General features: G+C 31.7%; 2 protein-coding genes across 2 annotated transcripts in view; both read right to left on the reverse strand.

Moving 5' to 3' along the window:
• LOC134683466 (solute carrier family 4 member 11-like) overlaps positions 1-20,463 on the reverse strand; it is a 44,632-nt gene that overhangs the window by 18,877 nt on the left and 5,292 nt on the right. Inside the window, exons 2-3 of the mRNA XM_063542783.1 lie at positions 641-1,104; positions 310-347 (exon numbers count right to left, since the gene is read on the reverse strand). Of these exons, the coding sequence (XP_063398853.1) occupies positions 310-347; positions 641-1,082 (480 nt within the window). The 5' untranslated portion in view covers positions 1,083-1,104. The remainder of the gene's footprint in view (positions 1-309; positions 348-640; positions 1,105-20,463) is intronic.
• Positions 3,089-7,283, reverse strand: LOC134684250 (uncharacterized). Its single transcript, XM_063543508.1, has 2 exons — positions 6,420-7,283; positions 3,089-5,822 (listed from the first exon to the last, which is right to left on the reverse strand). Exon 2 carries the CDS (start codon positions 4,747-4,749, stop codon positions 3,967-3,969), a length of 783 nt encoding a protein of 260 aa, XP_063399578.1. The 5' UTR covers positions 4,750-5,822; positions 6,420-7,283; the 3' UTR covers positions 3,089-3,966.

Genomic DNA, 20,463 nt, shown 5'->3' on the forward strand with positions numbered 1-20,463 from the left:
TGAAGGATTATTGCAATCACAAATGTTATCACTGGGTTGAATATATATTAATACACTGTGGATTCATTATTATTCCAAACCAATTTTCATGGGTTTTGTGAGTGCATGTGAACTAAAAATTTAAATGTTCAATCAATAGCATATATATTCTCAATAGATTTTGTATAGATTGGTAAAACCAGGAAATCAAATTTCAAGGAATATGCAAGTTTTCAGCAATCCATGAAAATTGATACCCAGCAAAATATATGAACCCACAGTAAATTTCACTTTAAACACAGCATACATGTGTTCTATTTAATAACCTACCTCATGCCTTGAATACATCAATGTGTGCCCATTTTCATCTGAAATATTCAAAATATTAAGAACTGAAATTGTTATTTGTGTTTAATTAATAACAATATATCTACATTTAAACATAATGTTGAACAAAATTATATAACAGATATACTTTGAAAACTAATACAATCTATTTTAAAATGTAAGGATATAAAGAATGCACATTATTGATTCCATCAGGTTTTGTTTATAATTTTCCTTGATTAGTATTGCCTTTATCAATTCATAAGATTTGAATATATATAATTTGCTGTTGACTATTTAATTTATAACAACTTGCCTTTAAAAATAAACTTACCAATAAAAGGATCATCAAATCTTACTCCACTTATAGTACTACGACTTTCATACATAGAATTCTTCTTAGTTGGAATCAGATGATTTGGTCTAACAGGGGCAACTTGAACGGATCCCTCACTTTTATGTCTTCTCCGCCCTCCGCCTTCATCATCACTGGTTGTATCAAGGGGAGATAAATATCCTCCTTTTCTGTAATGGCCTACAGAATCGACAGAGTTGTCAGATGGGGATAAATACAATCGGCCATTCTGTTTTAGATCTAAAACTTTTGGATTTATTTTACTGAAATAAAGATGTCCACTTTTTTCTATGCCGTTGTGTGTATTAGGTGGTGATGATGCTGATGATTCAGACTGAATTTCCGGAGTTCTCTCACTTGTTGGTGTCACAATAAATACTTGTTCTAATTCTACTGTAGTTTCTTCTGGAGAAGAATCCATTGTCAACAAAAATATCTACAACCTACAAAATACAAAATGGTAAATATAACTTTTAACTGTTATGACTATATATAAAGCCCAAAATCATAGTTAGAATAGAAAATGTAGAGTGTATCTATAGGTTGAACTGTTTTTGTGAACCAAAACATAAATGTCTCCCTTTCATTTCTGGAAGTCAATTTGAATTAGTAAACCTATAGTGAACTGGAAAGGTCTTATCAAGACAATTAATACAATAAATAATATGGGGATCAGATTCAATTTTTGAGATATTTATAAACTATAACTATAATAGGCAATGATTCAAACAAAGGAGGCAAACCCTTAGTTGCTTGGAAATGTTTTGCCATGGCAAGCTGCAAGAATACATTAATTAGGCTTGATATGGACACACAAAATACTATCATTTGAACTTGAAGGTCAAAGATCAAGGTCAGTGGTAGTTCTTGGTGGTAGTCAAAACATCACCTTTAGATACTGCCATTTAGTGTCATATACATGTATGATATTATAACTATTCCACTATTCCAAGGACAAAAAGTTATATGTTCAAAAAACTTAAATGTAAAAAAAAATATTTTCAACTTGAAGTTTAAGGTCAAGGTGAAATGAGACACACTGCATGAAATATTTATAGGTAAGTACAAATCTAATCATTGACAAATGAAGTGCACATATTCTATAGAATATTGTATACATGTAGACTTTAATTTGTAAATAACATTTCAAGTATCCACAATTTAATTTTTCTATAATCCACAAAATTGGTACCCACAAAAATAAATGAATCAAGAAAGTCTCATGCTTTTATCCTCACATATATATAAGACAGCTACTCTAAAAAATAATCTTCTGAAGCAAAGCCAGACCCATTTCAAACTGACTAAAATTATTGCAAATGAACCTCTCTCTTATACTTTAAAGTATTAAAAAAAACAGTTTGCTATTATAGCAAAACCCTAAAAAAAAAAACAATTTGATAAAAAAATGAAGACTGTCACAGACGTCTCGAACTATTGAATAAATATTTCCATCAGCTTTCATTTCATTTCTTTATCGTAGATTTTGCACAGAAAAATATATGAAAGGTCAGACTGACAGTTGTCTGTACCAATCTATAATTAATGCATTGAGGGCCAGACTTAATTAAAGAATGAACTTTCCCCTGCTATGGAAAAACCTTCACATGATAAAGAACTATAAAGTACTATAAAACAATTTTTTTTTTAAATCATTTCAAAGAAAATTTGATTGATGCAGAATATACCTGCATGTTGATTGATGCACAATAACCAGCATGTGTAAACAGGAAATTCTAAATGATGTGTTAAGAAAATGATATTCTTAATTCAAATCTGTTTCTGTAGAAATTAAGACTGTAAATTTAGATCAAATGCCTTAGGAAAAGTTAATCTTGGAAGATATATGCTCTTTTCTTTGATAAAGACGGTAAAATGAAACTCGACTTACGTAATTAATGTATTTATTTTTGGGAGGCTATATAAACCTTCATCTTCAGTAATTTTTCTAACAGATGTGTAAAGCACTTTTGAATTACAGCATATCAGCTGATTTTTAGGAATTGATTCTCAAATCAGATAATAAAGAATTACAAGTTAGTGAAATCTTAACATCATCTCTATCATCATGATCATAGATAAAAAACAAAGATAAAACAGTTCAAAATTTACCTTTGTTAATTCATCATGCAGATAATAAAAAATTTTACAGAAGATATTCAAAATATTTAAATGCATATTATCCAAATATCTGTAGGCTATAATGTTGGAAGGCACAGAATTAGTCTAGTCTGTCTACGGCAAATAATGCATAAATCTAAACAAATTGCAACAGAAATGGTTTCAACAGTTTTATAATACCAAAGCATGACACAATCATATAATAAAAGTCTAGAAAAATAGTACGATCGGAAATCCCCATTTTGGGCTAAAAACATTAATTTTAACCAAAAATCGATGAAAATTGTGAAAAAAAAATTAAAATCGGAATTTTAGCACTATGTTAGCCAATCAAATGTCAAAAACGAATTAAGATGACTAAAATAACTACAAAGAACATTTCCGAAGTAAAATTTACAATCCAGAGTTAAAACTTCTTGGTAGAATTAACACTTTTAATGATAAAATCACCAAAACATGCCAAAAAATCGATATATTTGAGATTCATAGATGGCTGTTTTCAAACGTTTTATTTTGAGGCAGCTTTAAAATAAAAACATTAAACACAATTATGTACAATTATTTGCGAATAGGAAATAGAAAACAAACAGTAGTTTTACTGAAAATCTATTTATCTGTCATCGAAATTAGCCCCAAATTACCCCTCCCCAAAATAAAAATGAAATAAATTTCTAAATAAAATGTATTAATGTTAGATTTGTTACAACATTCATTGAATTAATATTATGAATTGCCTAAACTGTTCAATAACTGATTACTTTGTTTTAACTTGGTTACTTTTGTTATCATCAAAAAGTATTAGAATGGTAAATACAATTTCTGAAAAATTTATCTTTGAAATTATTTGATTTTGTTTTGATTAAAAAACAGACAATTTTGATATAAGTCTTTCTAATGTATGGTTAAATGTCTCTGCAATGTACATGCATATTGATGCATTCACATATCGTAAAGTTCATCGGCTTCTGTAATGTTACTTGTATTGGAACAATTCATTCCCCGACATTCCCCACATGCTGGGGAACAGTCTATTCCGTGTTTACGACATGAGCATCGTTCTGTGTCACAATTCAATTTGCAATTACATCGGATTATCCTAAGAAGATTTCGGGAGCCGGTGGTAGTAATGCTCTAATTGGAAGCAATTTATTGTCCTCAACATGCCAACCCCAGTCCTTTGGATCTTATTTATCACCTTTCCCAATCCAAACTTGCGTTTGATGATAAACTCTCATGCAATGTAGCTTAGCAGCGTCAGATGTTGGTGGGAGAGTGTGCACTTGTACATATATATTTCCAACGCAAACTTTAGAGGCAAATATTCTGTAACGCAGCATATCTAATGTTTCAACATCTTGTAACCCTCCATATAATGCAACAAATATTTGTTCTCCTGCTTTATGCATGCTCTCAACATTGGACTCCTGGCAAAAGACAGCTGCATGATCTTGTAGTTTAATGTTAGTACTAATTTTCTTGAAAACAGTGCCCTTGCCTTGACCAAAAATACGAGATGTTGTGTCGCATCCGCTAAAGGCGTGAATGAATGGCAAAATATTGCAAACAAGTGGATCAATTTTTCTCCTTGTCTCTGTTATGTCCCAAATCTTTATTTTGTCAGTAGAAAAAGCTATTCTAGGAATGGGTTGTGTTCTCTTCGTAACAGGCGTTATTCCAGCTATTATGCCCATGCCATGAAAAGTGTTGAGGCCATCTATTGTTCTTGTGTTGTGGTCAACATTATCTGCTACAAATTGTACAAAGCTGTTGCTTATATCGCCTGGAAGGTCAACTCCTTGTACAGCTGCAGCACTTGATTCAAACTTCTGAACTTCATAGTATGAGGAACAAAATCCTAAGCTGTTCAATGTGGACACAAGAAATCGTGAAGCGAAGTTGTGATGCACCTGTACTTCTAGACCGAGTTGAAGCGGTGTTATAAGTGCTCGAGGTCGTGAGGCTTGCATTACTGCTTGTCCTATGGAAGCTATTTTCACCGATGGGTCTTTCTCAGAAAATTTATTAGAAAGAAATAACAGCAGGCTTTCGGGTAAGTATGATAGATTATTATCAACTGATGCAATGTTGGCTGGAGTTGGATAGATAGACTTTGTGGTATCTACATATCGGATGTCGCTTTTTATCAGTTTGGCAGCTGCTCTGATGAAAGCTCTCTTTTCGTCATCTGGATTTAAATTGCTTGGTCTCTGGTAATAGTCCTGAAGAATACAAGTCACGGTTTCACGTAGAGTTACAACACTTTTTCTACCAGGTATGTCTGTAATAATGATTTCGTCTCCGAAATGTTGCTTTAATCTTTACTTTAAATACATCTGACTATAAGCATTCCCATCACATATCTCGTCTATTTTTTCAACAAGATCTGATATGGAAATCTGTTCGTCGTCATGCGCGATGTTTAAGGAAGTCGACTATTTTGTAGAAGCCGTCTTCTTGCAAAGCTGGCTTTCCTCTTTTGTTTTCAGGCTTTGCGTCTGGTGATATGGGAACGGAACGGAATACAGGAGTGGTTTTGCACGTGCGGAAGTTTACACTACATGCCTGGTGATAAACAGCATCCGCTGCATGGAGGTCGCTTACGCTCTCCAGTCTTCCGCGAACCTCGGCTGCCCAATGATCATTCCGAAGATCACAAGCATCTTGTATGCGACTCTCAAAATCATCAGTTCGAACCTGAAATACATTTTTGTCTTTTTTCTTGGCGTCTGTTGCTTCATTTCCACAGAATAAACAATGATGTTTAAAATCAAAATGGGACTTTGATCGTAATTTTGGAGTATTTGTATTAATTTCTCTCAGAACAAGTTTTTCTTTTTTGTATTTCTTTATGTCATTTGGATTGGTATATGTTTTCCTGCAGAGTTGATGGACAAAATTACCCTCTAATGCGGACAAACAGTCTCCTCTTTCCTGGCTAGCTTTGATGATTCCAAGACAACCTTTTTGTCGCAATTTGATCAGTGTTGTTGGGTGGTCATCTTTTAGGCACACAATACATTTCTCCATAGTATAGATGTAGCTGAAAAGAAATAGTACACAAATCATTTGTTGTTACATATTTAATCATTATATATGTCATATAACATATCAATACACATTAAAATATTATTCAGAACAAAAAGAATAAACAACATCGACTCTTAATGAATAATGTGTTCTTGTCTGTGTGATGTTTCTTTTTTAGTGTGTCTATACGCTATAATTCATTTGTCCATTTCTTAACTTCTTATGAATTCTAGCACTACTGAAGATAATGAATTATTTGAAAAGGGTGACAAGAAAAGTTGAATCAATAGGCTTAAATAATGTCCGAGAAAACGAAAAGGACATTAAGACAAACAAGACAAACTATACAAAGTACACACAAAAACGAGCATCTTGAACTTAAGTACAATTTTATTGTAAAGCATTAAAAAAAAGTATACTATGCTCGATGTTTTCCCTACTTGGAAATTTTCGATTGTGTTTTATTGTAACCTATTCCGTTCATTTGTTTAGTTGACCATTCATTTTGAATTTGAATTTGGTTTGAATTGACTTTTGCTAGAACAAGGTACCTGACTGTGATAAAATATTTTCAATGAAATAGGCAATGAAGAAAAATATAATATAGTACCTGATTTAAAAATTATCCGTGTCCTTAACAATTAGCACAGTGACTGTGGTTAGCTCCAGTAAAATCATGACGCTAAATCGGACATATATAGGTTTCTTCAAGTGAAAGCTGAAATAAAATTTAAAAATAGTTATTTTCGACAATAATTCATTTAAAAAAGGAAGGAAACAATTATTTAAAATTATCTATTTAAAGAAAATGCAATAGAAGATAAGAATAAATGCTTTGGCTATAGTAATTAGTTCAAAATCGACAAAATTGCAATTTTTTCTGTCCATTTTTGTTAATTTGGCGTTCCATACTTTTTTATTTTCGTTAGGGATGAGTCTTACTACGTCCCTTTAAATTATTTTTATTGCTATATTTTGGACTTTACTAGTTTAAATTTAATTGATTTTATGTAAAGGTAGTTGAATTTATTTATTTTCTTTGAAATAAACAAACATTAAGTGATCTTTGTCGTTTGACCTGCGTCAAGAACTTTCGTATGTCTAATTCATTTCTTGACGCATTTTCGAATATCTAAATACACGTAAAACATAAGTGTATGTTAAAAAAACACTTACCAGCATACTTTTATTATAACATAAATTTATGTAAACGATTCTTTCAGTGATATCAGCTTCTCAGTTGGTTTCTATAAATTCACATATGCAAGAGTCTTCTCCCTTTGTCAATATGGCGGACCATTTCTGACATGAATCGGCAGGCACATCACCGATATTTTTATTTTCAATTTTCACCAATTTCCGACCGTACGATTTTGTTAGACTTTTGTAACAGTAATGTGCTATGATAATCTCATATGATATATAAAAAATCTTTTCTGTTGCAATTTGTTTAGATTGATTCTGTAGACAGACTAGACTAAATAAACTGTTTATTATTCAGTGACAAATATTTCATGCATACCCCATTAAAAATTTGGACAATCCTTTAAGTTATTTACAATGAATACTTCATAGTTTTGCCTTTGATTGTATTTCAAATGTTGTTATGGTTTACATGAATTTTTGTTCATTTTTCTGATATACCGATACCTGTGAGTATAGTATAAGCTATAATCAAATTGCTTCTTGTTTAAAATAATAAGCTATAGATTGATTACAAACTAACCAGTCTTTACTCTTGATTATAATGGTTAAATTGGAGAAGCTTTGTTTTTATCTGGTACATGGTTTTAACCTCAATGCCCTAATAATAGAGGTGAGCATGCTATAGGCTCTATACAAGTTCTTAGGCTTAGACAGTATACTAGACAAGAGTGCACACGCTGAAATGTCTCTCCTTCTTTACTAATCATGTATATTATGTTGATAGACCTAGATATAAAGCTTTATTACAACTGTCACATAAACTCAACATAAACCAAGAAACCAAACATTGATCAATGAACCATGAAAATGAGGTCAAGGTCAGATTAACCATGCCAGGCAGACATGTACAGTTAATAGTTCTTCAATACAACAAATATAGTTGACTAATTGCTTACAAATTAAGAAAAAAAGACCAAAACACAAACACTTAACACTAAGCAATGGACCTTGAAAATGAGGTCAAGGTCAAATAAACCTGTGCAACAGAGATATAGATCATAAAATATGTCTATACACCAAATATAGTTGACCTAATGCATAAAGTAGTAGAAAAATAGACCAAAACTCAAAAACTTAATTTGGACCACTGAACCACGAAAATGAGGTCAAGGTCAGATGAAACCTGTCAGCGAGACATGTACACCTTACAATCATTCCATACACCAAATAAAGTAGACCTATTGCATATAGTATAAGAAAAATAGACCAAAACACAAAAACTTAACTATAACCACTGAACCATGAAAAAGAGGTCAAGGTCAGATGACACCTGCCAGTTGGACATCATACACCTTACAGTCCTTCCATACACCGAATATACTAGACTTATTGCTTATAGTATCTGAGATATGGACTTGACCACCAAAACTTAACCTTGTTCACTGATCTATGAAATGAGGTCGAGGTCAAGTGAAAACTGTCTGACAGGCATGAGGACCTTGCAAGGTACGCACATACCAAATATAGTTATCCAATTACTTATAATACATTTATGTAATAAGAGAGAATTTAACATTACAAAAAATCTTAACTTTTTTTTCAAGTAGTCACTGAACCATGAAAATGAGGTCAAGGACATTGAATATGTGACTGACGGAAAATTCGTAACATGAGGCATCTATATACAAAGTATGAAGCATGCATCCAGGTCTTCTACCTTCTAAAATATAAAGCTTTTAAGAAGTTAGCTAACGCCGCCACCGTAGCCGCCGTAGCCGCCCCCGCGGGATCACTATCCCTATGTTGAGCTTTCTGCAACAAAAGTTGCAGGCTCGACAAAAAGTAGTTCATCATAGATAAAAGACATGTATTTATATCAACAACTAAAATAATTATGTTTTCATATCTAGCCAATATCTGAAGTAGCCTTTCAGATGATGATCAGTTTTAAATTATTGTATTATACAATATTCCTACAACTTTGGAGAGGATATTACATCATAGGTCAGAGAAATTAACTGTAGATACAAGATATCTGATAAATAAAAGGAGCATATACAATGTTTACATGCAGTTCATTGACACTTGATATTTTGGTTTTCAAATTCGCAGCAGAGCATTCACCTTTGTCCTTGAGCTAACAAAGTCATTAAGACAAACAAAGGTAATCCAATTTACAAAACTCAATACAAAATTCTTTTCTTGTAAGTATAATCTTGCAGTTCTTAATTACATAGTTCAACATCAATATTAAAAGACAATTGAATTTTGCAGCAAATTTAAAGTGGACATCTAAATAAATATTCACACAGTTTTTTAGGACTAAAAGACTTGAATTTAAATTGTATTTGGAAAGGTCACTTTCACCTATGGGTTTTTCTCAAAGTTGAAGGTTGTATGGTTGCCTATAATTTCTAGAGAGTAGTTGTCTCATTGACAAGCAACCTTGATGGAAGTTTTTAACGACCTTGACTTGCTATACAGCCCTTGCACGGTAGGTATTGGCAAGCTAGCATACTACATAATTCCTCCTTTTCATAATAACAGATAAATACATCATCACCAACCTTATTCAATAGAAACATTGAGGAATGAGCTGTCAATTTTACAGCAAATTTTAAAAGGGGCTCTAAGGCATTTTTGACCTGTCATATTCCATGCATTCTATGCCTATTTTCAAATATATCATGATCAAGGACAGTTACTCCTCAAAGGGCAAAAATGACCATTTCTCCTGAACAGACTAAAAGTAATTGAAATTGACCTCCATTTTGACATCAGTGAAGGCATTATCATAATTTGAAAACCATTAGTAGAAGAATTTATATGTTATTGAATGGAATTGACAAAAATTGCCACTTTCCAATATATAAATGACCATAACTCCTGAAAGGTAAAAGTGAATGGTTATTGTATTAAGCTTAACCTCTGGTTGGTTTTTTTTTTTTACATATATAGTATTTAAACCACATACGTCATGTATTTATATTTTGAAAAGCATTGGTCAACAGTTCATTATAAGTTATTGCACAGAAACTGTTGCCCTTTTGAAAAACCCTGTTAAATATGTACTTGGAAAGTTCAGATTTTATTCCATACTTACATTTTCTGGTAAATTGGTAGTGTTGATTTACTGCCTAGATTTTTCAATTTATCCTATTTTATTTCAATTAACGGGCCTTAACCCATTTAATGCACGGGTTAGGCATTTTACAAAATTTCTACTCATTGTCTAAATATATATGAAATATTTTTGAATTACAGTAATTTAATAAATTGTTACCTTCTTAACTGATGTACCCCTAAATTGTTTCCTTTGCCTTAAATGCATAATATATATGTACATTGTACTTGCCTTACCTAAATGCTAAATCATCAAAAATCCACACAATTTGATATTGAAAACAAAATCATCATAGAACAACATGATATAAAACTTCTATATCCCTTGATAAATCCTAGCTAAGCAATACCATACAGCATGTACAGTTCATTAAAAGTTTGTCTTAGTGCAAAATCAATCCAAAGCCAGCTAGAATAAAGAATTAAGTATAGACAAAAACATTGCAATGTTTTCATAACATTTAATCTATTTTTACCTTTATAAATTGATCAACCACGCCTTTATACCTTTTTTTTCCTGTAATTTGTTATTATTAAGATTCCGTGCCAAGAAGACAATATTTTATAGCTCTCAAACAAATTGTGAGACTATTAACACGTTGTAATTTAGTGAAATATAAAGCAATTCTATGTAACATTAGAAGTCATAATTTGCACATAAATATTTTTTTCTCTCTTCAGGGAGATGCAAAGATTAATGATCTAAAAGCAAAATCCTGCTACTTATTTCCATATTATTGAATGTGATGGCACATTACCTGGTAGGAATTCAATACTGTTTTGAAGTCAATTAAAGACTAATTTAATGGTATCAAATGATTTCTTAATACTGTTTTAGACCTCATTATGTTTCTGAGTGTCCTTAGATTAATGTCTTGATCAATAATTTTATATAAGGGTTTGATTTTCCCATTAACTGATAATCTAAGATTTCAAAAGGGCAAGGTTCAAAATAAACAAGAAATAGTGAATTATTAATAGCACTTGACTTAAAATTGACAATATTAAAATAAGGCAGGACCTTAATCTTCCGACTTTGAGGTAGTTAAATTGGCACTATACATACATTTGTACATTGTATTATGTGATTCTGTATGTCAGTACATACATACCTTCCTAAAACAATACACCTTATCACTATTTGCCCGCCATTACTGGATATCACAAAGGTTTCCGTAAAATTTTGATGTCATAAAACAAAATATCTGAAGCCATAAAGTAAAAGCGATTGTTGTAATGCGTCAAAAGTTCAAGCAGCCAGGTCAGCCGGGATTAGCGATAAGGTGTATGGCTTTCCACCAAACATTCTGTTAATAATTCCCACAATTCCCATACTATATATACCCACTCTGACAAAAAAAAAAACAAAAAAAAAACCACTAAAATATAAATCATTCAGTCCTTTTTGGTCAGAAAAACTGTCAAGTTAAGGTTAAAAATAAAGCAAACAACTCCATCAGATATTCAACTGATAGCATATTTATTGTGGGCAAGTACTACAGGCTTTAGGGGGTTTTAATAAGGGTGGACCCTGTCTTTTTAGGAGACTGAGGTGGTGATTTTTCATTATTCAATTACAATGGTCAAGGAACTCAAATTTATTCCATTGATGGTTTAATAAAGAACAGTTGACTTCTTAATTAAAGAAGGACCTTTGCTACAATTGAAATTAAAAGGGTCCAAGACCTTTTATTATCTAAATCAAATTTGAAAGCTTAAGGAGGCTCGAGGGTATAAAAATTTCAGAAAACATTTGTTTTTCATTACAAATTTTATTTGTTACCTTTTTTAGTTGCTACTTTATCATATGGTACAAAAATCATTCAAAACAATCAATTCGTATTGGCCCCAGATGACTTTTGAAATGTATACATCATTGAAAAAGTTCCAAATTATCTCCCTTTGGTGGAAACATGCCATTTTTTGGCTTTAAAATTGAAATATCTTTTTCAACTCATCGGTGACCTATATTTTTTAATATAATTTCCATATAAGCTGTACTTAAACTAAATTATTGTAAAATTTGAGCAATTTCTGTAATTAATTTCTTTTTTTATTTCGATATTAACTTTATTTTTCCTATCACTTCAACAGAAAAAAAACACTTTTTCAAAAATGTATGCTTCTTTCGAAGGCAGATTGTGAGCTCATATGAACGGTGACCCCACATTTTTATTTTATTTTTCTGTTAACTATAAGATAAAATTCATTTATAGAAAAATATAGAGAAATCCTATATAAATGATTTAGACCCGTGAACCCCCTTAATATCAATAAGTTTCAAAATATATATCCTGCATTTGGCTTCAATTACATATATTAAAGTAAGAGATTTAGTGATGTCTATATAGTTAGTTTAAATGTAGTTCTATACACTTCTCAAGTGGTTTTCTATGTATCACCATACTTTTTTCCTTAGGGAACTTTAAAGGTGTTAATAGAAGATCAATAAAGACAACACTCTCTAAATATGATGTGTTAGATGTACTTTGTTAACATATAAGTATTTGAGATGCATGATAGTTTAATTTAGTCTGCATATATATATGTCTTAAGATTTATTGATTATTGTAGTTATCAGCACATAATAGTCCATTTGCCAATTACCGATTTGATTCTGTTATTACACACTTTTTAAGCAAATTACTTCCCTTTGTATATCCTAGACTGGTTCCATACGGGACAAAATTGGCTTTTGCCAATGCAAAGTATGATGAATTGAAAATGATGTATCGGTGGTTTAACTAATTTTTTTATAAAAAATAACTTCAGATGTCAAAAGTCTTTAGATTATCAACAAATTAATGTAATTAAAAGTTTTGAAAACCTCAAAAATTACTCACATTACGCACAGGTAAATTTGCTCGTTCTGCTAGCTCTCCATTATCAATGAAAATTAATGTCCTACAAGGGAGACAACTGAAAGAGGGATCTCTAATTACAGGGTCAATTACGGGAATTGGCAAATAGCCTATTGACTGTATTGTGGCAGTCAGTTTTGATTGGCGAAGGAAGCCAGAGTGCCAGGGATAGAACCATCAACCTTGGTTTGAAAACCGACAATCCTAATAGAAAAACAAAGAATATGGGGTATCAATCCATAACACAAACTTGGTAAATGCACAACCAAAAAAAAACACACATAAAGCAAAGGAACTATGTTTTTAATGTTAGTCTTCATCTCAAAATAACACCAAGGCCTTCTTATTACTGAGCAAAAAAAAAACTCTCACTTCACTGCAAGTTAATAAGGAATCGATTCAAACACTCCTACCACTGTCCATATGTAGTGTCCAAACTTACAACCAGTGTTGACAGGTTTATAATGATACAATAGGTAGAAAAGTCAAACACACCTACCACACGTAGTGTCCAAACTTACAACCAGTGTTGACAGGTTTATAATGATACAGTAGGTAGAAAACTCGACCACCAATGCCCTAGATGTAGATCTAGAAGTCCAATATATATAATTTTCCCATGTAATATGATATATGGTGTAAAATTGAGAATGGAGATATACATGTATAGAGCAGTGGCAGATGGCAGTGGTTGGAACCCCTCTTTTTTAGGACGATCAATGCATTTGAATGGAAGCATTTAGTTGGCACGACCCCCCCCCCTTTACTCTGGGTTGGGCCCCTTCCCTTTTTAAAATCGCTGGATCCGCCACTGTTGAAGCCCATATTTTGATAATCCTATGAATGTCTTTTGATATTTGTATTCTTTCCAGATTTGAATTCCCTTTAAAGTTTATTATGCATCTCTTTTTGTTCTTATTCCAATACATTATTCATGACTTGAAAAGGTATGATCCATTAAAGAAATGTCATATTTAGACCATTCTTTTGATCCTAATCATGACACTTTCATAAATAAATAAGAGCTGTTATAAAAGCATCAAAATCTCTAAATCTGTGTTTTCATTTGTTTTCGAATAAAATTGTAGGAAACAAAAAATTTATTAGAATTTAAATTAAACCTATATATAGAACCTCAGATGTTTTCTTATTTTGAATCAGACCAAGTCATGTTGTCTGCTTAAACAAGCAGCTGACAGTTATTGACAAATTTAAAATCTGAAGATTCGTAATCATTTATCATGCAGCTATTTCACATACCAAGGGGTTCATAAAATCTGAAGGAAAAAGGATGCTCTGCCAATAATTCTACTAGTAAATCGAGCCAATGAAAAATACTAGGTTATCAAAAACATGACAGTAAAATGTCAGAAGTTTCTGACATTGCTTGTGTTCAGATCAAGAAAAATCTCTTATCTAACGAATTTTAATTAACGAAGCAGATTTGTTTCTTTTTTTGTTGTAACTCCTCCAAATAAGATTTATTTCTGTATACATTGAGGTAAATCTTGTAAATTACATACTCTTATTCTTTAAAACAGACATCATGAACATAACATTTAAGCTCACTTAAGTGGTTCTCCCATAAATATTTCTATAAGCTTAAATAAAATACATGATATGAAAGGATTTAAAGCTAACCAGAGGTGCATAAAATGCATAAAATGCAAAAAAAGATGATTTTATTTACATGTCAATGATGCAACCTGGGTCAGTATGTAAATCAATTGGAATGGATATAGGTATTAAATCAATCTATTTAAGAAAGAATATTACTCTGTAATCAATCAAAACAAAACATGTATACATAAAACTAAATAAAAAAACAAAAGATACTTCTCAAATAGCATATAATATCAGGAAGAGATGTTTATAAAATTTTGTTCTTTTGTTCAATATTAACTTTAGAAATTTGTTTTAAAATATTTATATATAAATAATGAAATTTGGTGTGATTGTCAATGATATAATTTTCCACCAGAGTTCAAATGAAACTTGGGTATTTGCTCATGTGACCATTATAGGCCACCTTAGAGCCTTCAACCATGAGAAAGGCCATAAGGTATAGTCAGCAAAAAAACCAACACAAAATACTAAAATATATTGAACAACACTTGTACCAACCGAAAATACAAACATTTTCTCCATTAAGATTATGATTCTATAAAGAGATATGCATGTACTTCTAACTCATACAACCTTGCATGGTTAATTACTAAATTTTAAATATTGGCAGCTTTTCAGTTTTAGATTAATGACATAAAACGGTTCCCTTTATATGAGAGAGATTCTTGAAAAAAAATGTATATAAAATCATTTGTTTCATAGAGATCAAACTGGTTTCTTGCAGACATCTAAAATTGAGATTTTCTCACTGAGGAATTTATAAATTTACCTCCCAACAACTCACTAAATTGCATACATATGTACTTTTTATTTTTCAAAGAAACTACATTTGAAAAATATCCAGATTTCTTTTCAACTTTCATTTGATATTATTAGTTTGTAATTATAATTTCTTTCATGTTAAAGTTTCAAAAATAGTACATTTGCTTTAATATGTGGGTTCTAATGTCAGTCATTATCTAATTAGAAATTAATTTTACAAATTCAACTACATCTTTGATTCACTTTTACCATAAAAAAAAAAAAAAGAAAACAGGGGATGTAACCAAGACAGGGCTGGGATTATGGAGGGGTCTGATGGGTTATTTTGTTCTTCATGATCGGCACATTTTCGCTATCCTGGCCCGTTTTTCTACAGATTTTTTTATTTTATTTTCGTGAACCGTGATCAAGGAAATTTATTTTCTGTGAATTTTGATTGACAAAAAAATCTGCTCGTGAATCGTGATGAGACCCCCCCTCCAAACCACCACCACCACCACCATCAGGCCCCTCATTATGGTTTGGAGTATTAGGAGACTCTTCTGTGTAACCTTAAAAAGTTTGGTGAGCTGAATTAGTAAGTACATGACATTTGCAGTCCCTGGTATTCTATGCTAAAAAAATATATATCCTGATCAAAAGAGGTATGACGAGCAGTGGATCCATGCAGCCATTCATAAAAGGGGGTATCTAACCCAGGATACAGGAGGGTTCCATCTATATGTTCAAAAGCATTGATCATCCAAAAAAGGGCGGTTCCAACCCCTTCATCCCCCCTTTTTTTTCACCAGATCTGCCACATGCACTGTATTACAACCATCTCATAGGGTGCTCTTTAATGGCTGGAAAATCATTTATAATAGAAAAAAGACTATTGTAAACTCTTTAGTGTCATTAATCTATTTCATAATAAGTCATGCAAAAAACATAAAGTTTGTAATCAAAATTATAAATTCATAATGTCTAAATTTAACATATTAGAAGGTAAGCATTTAAATTGCATAACTTTGACTTGTTTCCCCATCTGTTTTGCCCAAAATTTATAGGAAATTTTTTAACTAATAACCAGAAAGTTGGGGGAGGATTATAAAACTATAAAGGTCATGAATTTAAACAGACAGTTTTGTTATATTGCCAAATATCTGAGGGAAAAAAACCTAAAGACCTAAATATTTCCCAGATTTTTTATGATAAGAACATTAGTTTTCAAAGGTTAATACATTTTTCATTTTTAATTATTCTGCCAATATAATGGCACTGATTATGTAAAATAATGTGTTTTTACCTAATTGTTTAAAAAAAAAAAAGATAGCAAGTTTTGTATGCAATGCATTTTTCAGAAATTGTCTTTTAATGATTGAAGCTTTAAATAAAAAAACAAATTAGTTATCAACCTGATGTATAAAGAGGGTTGTGAAAGGGATATTTTCGTGCAACCTGTTTTGCCATTTTTATATCACGTACAGCCATGAAAAAGGCTCTTAAATTAATTCACCATGTTTCATGAAATTGGAAAAAGATCAACGTGCAAGAACTTTTTAATTTTTCGTTCATAGCAATTTTATTTCGTGTTCATCCCTGCAGATACCCCACCCCCCCTTTTTTTACGCCTCTCTATAACCTTTCGTAGTTTTTGGGAATTTTTTAATTATACAAAAATAAGAAATAGGGGACCCTTTTAAAGGATTGGTAGCATCATTTAACTTAAATCTAAAACCTATAGACAATTATGAGCCTCACATGGTACTACTGGTACTTAATGTAATAAAGCCTCCCTGAGTAATAGTTGTCTTTGGTCTTGAGTCAAGTCTATAGAACATCATTATTGTATCATCTCTAGCTTTGTATGTGTGACCATTTATGATACTTACAAACCAATCCTTATTCTATGATCAATACTGTCATCTTTTGCGAGGGTCAAAATGAGTCCTTCTGACTCCTCAAATTCTGTTTACTTATAAAGTTTAATTAAGGGTCATTTTTCTATATTATTTTTTATTAGTTTTGCACATCATTCACTATTTTTAATGTCTTTCATCCCATTTTAATTTATAATCTGTATTCTTTATTTCTTTGATTTTTTTTTCTCCTTTCTTTTTTTGTCCTTTATTTGGTATATTTTAATCATTTTTCTCTTTGATGCCATCCACTTCTGACCCTCTTATATGAGGAAATAACTTCTAAACCTGAGATAAATACACACAAATGTCACAACAACATGGTGTCAGCGTTTTTAAGGATGAGAAATAAAGTGTACGGAATATTGCACTACAAGTTTTATATGATGATCAGATTACCGAAGGATGTAATTTTCACACAAAATTATATTCGTTCCCAGTCAAAAGCCAAATTAAACGTCAGATATTAAGTTTCTCCACGTAAGATTGACAAATAGGAAGACAAACCGACATAAGATATTGGCATTTGCGGGTATTGATCTTGGATCCATGGTCAAGTCTGTTAAAGACTTATATCAAAGGCAATTTATTTACTTATCCATATAATGGTTTCTCTTAAACTTCCAATTTCATTAGATCACTTTAAGAACATATGTGAGAGAGCAAAAGATATGAAAATCAGATGACTTCATCTCTTTATCAATGTTCCGAGCAACTGCATGGGTTTTTGTGTAAAATTATATTCACACATCTATGAGCTTATTATTAATTTAACTTTAAAAATTCTAAATTTCAGACTTTTATTCTCTCTATACCCATGCAAAGTATCAGATTTAAATTCCCATTCTAAATTCCAGATAAGGCTGCAAATTTTCAACATCCTGCCAAACTTTGGCCTAAGGGTTTTAATGAGCAGCAGCAGAAAACCAAGAGTGACCATAAGTTTATTCCCCACTCCTCTTTGTGATTAAATCCAACAATAAATGCACACAATAATTTCTGAATAAACCAATATGTCCAAAATTGAGGCTGGCATATAAATTGAAATGTAGGCTAAAGATAGAAATAATTTAATTTCTGTAGACATTAAAATACAAATAATTGTGTAATCAAGCCAATGAACTACAACTAGAATGTGTAACTTTCATGTTCAACAGCTGCTTTATTGCTTTGTTTTATCTTGTTCCTAAGATGAAGCAGTAAATTTTATTTTAGAAAACTTGAACCCTAAAATAACATATAGAGTGATAAAGAAACCCATTTTATTAAGTTAATGTTCTTCATGTTCTTACAAGACATGCAATATGCAAAGATTTCTCAACATTATGTATTTCAAGGATTTATTACATAATTAGATCGTAAAAAAAATAAGTTTTCATTGGAATATTTGAACTAATATATATTTAAACACATCTTATTGTGTCCTAATGTCTATGAGTTGGTGTTTGGCATTGAACTTTATTTCCCTTTCCTTATATTTAGATATACATCTTTCTATCAACATTAATTCTAAGCTTTAAAAGCAAAGGATAATTAAGTCCTCCTACTCTATTACACACATTGACTTCTTTTACAACATGAATATATAACCAAAACAAGAATGTGTCCTCAGTAAACGAATGCCCCACTCGCACTATCATTTTCTATGTTCAGTGGACCGTGAAATTGGGGTAAAATCTCTAGTTTGGCATTAATATTAGAAAGATTATATCATAGGGAACATGTGTACCAAGTTTGAAGTCGATTGGACTTCAACTTCATCAAAATCTACCTTGACCAAAAACTTTAACCTGAAGCGGGACAGATGGACGGACGAACGAACGGACGGATGAACGAATGGACGGACGAACAAACGGATGAACAGACGGACGAAAGGACGCACAGACCAGAAAACATAATGCCCCTCTACTATCGTAGGTGGGGCAAAAAAAATGGTCAAAACTTGATGGAATATAAATAGGATTTCAGGATTTTAATGAAAAGTGTTATTTAACACACAAGAATTGTATTCTAATATGTATTAACATATAGCTTACAAGTTAAGACATTGCTTTTCTTTTGTAACTTAATATGTTATCTATAAAAGATGTAATTACACTATTGTTGTTCTTTCATTGCAGCTGGTTTTGTTTTGGGATATTATTATATATAAGAAACTATAGCTTACTGCACGCATTGACAGATCCAAGGGGGGTGGGGTTCCGGGGGTTGGACCCCCCCTTTTTTTTTTTGGCCGTTCAATGCATTTGAATGGGAGCATATAGTTGGAACCCCCCTTTACTCTGGGTTGGGAACCCCCCCCCCTTTTTAAAATGGCTGGGTTTGCCTGTGGCATGTCATCACATAGCAATACATGTATATGAAATAATTCAAACAATAAAACAAACAATCTGATTTAAGTTTGCTGTAAATATACATTTATTTATGCCAGTTTTTGTTATGGTATTTTTTATCAAAGTTCAGTAATCTATTATACCAAAATATATTTTCAATACAAGGTTTTCCTGTTCTTATTTCATTTTAAGTTTTATCATTTCAGTAGCTGATCAAGATTGAAGAGCTAGAGCAGAGATCCAACAAAACTAGTTCAACACTGCCACAAATTCAAATGAGCCTTTTCAAAGTCCGGCACTTCATAAGAGGAGGTCTTTATATCATTTGGTGAACTGGTGTTGATGGCAACTAATCTTTGATAGTCTCTCCCGTGTTAACTTTAAGATAAGAATCATATAAAGATTAAGAATTTGACACATTTTATCGTCACATGACCTCTAAACGTCATATGCATTTTCGCTGCAGAAGCATTATACCTAGCTTACAACCTTTTTTTGTCATTTTCATCTATTTCAAATTTTTGCTGGTATCACAACAGGGTATTTATAGCTGATTTTATTGAGTGTGTTGGGAAAGGTAGAATCCTTGGTTAGCTTGCATGCTAGCTGAACCGTGAAGTCATTATTAGGTAATGGTAAACTTTCCTCCTTGAAGAGAAGACTAGTCCGACAGATAACCAATATTTTTGTTTGAAAGACTTATTAGACTACTTGAAAAGGAGGGTAGTATACCTTACCTTATAATGTCTTTACAAGCATTAACAAGCAAGCTTATCAAGAATTCTCCCTTTCCCTACACACTCAATGAAATCAGCTGTAATGGTGGTGCTCTTCTATCCTTGTATGATTTTAGTAATTTTGAACATGCATCCTTGGATTTGCAGCATCAATTTTGAATTTCTCAG

Source organism: Mytilus trossulus, chromosome 9 (assembly GCF_036588685.1).
Source record: "Mytilus trossulus isolate FHL-02 chromosome 9, PNRI_Mtr1.1.1.hap1, whole genome shotgun sequence".
NCBI lineage: Eukaryota > Metazoa > Mollusca > Bivalvia > Mytilida > Mytilidae > Mytilus > Mytilus trossulus.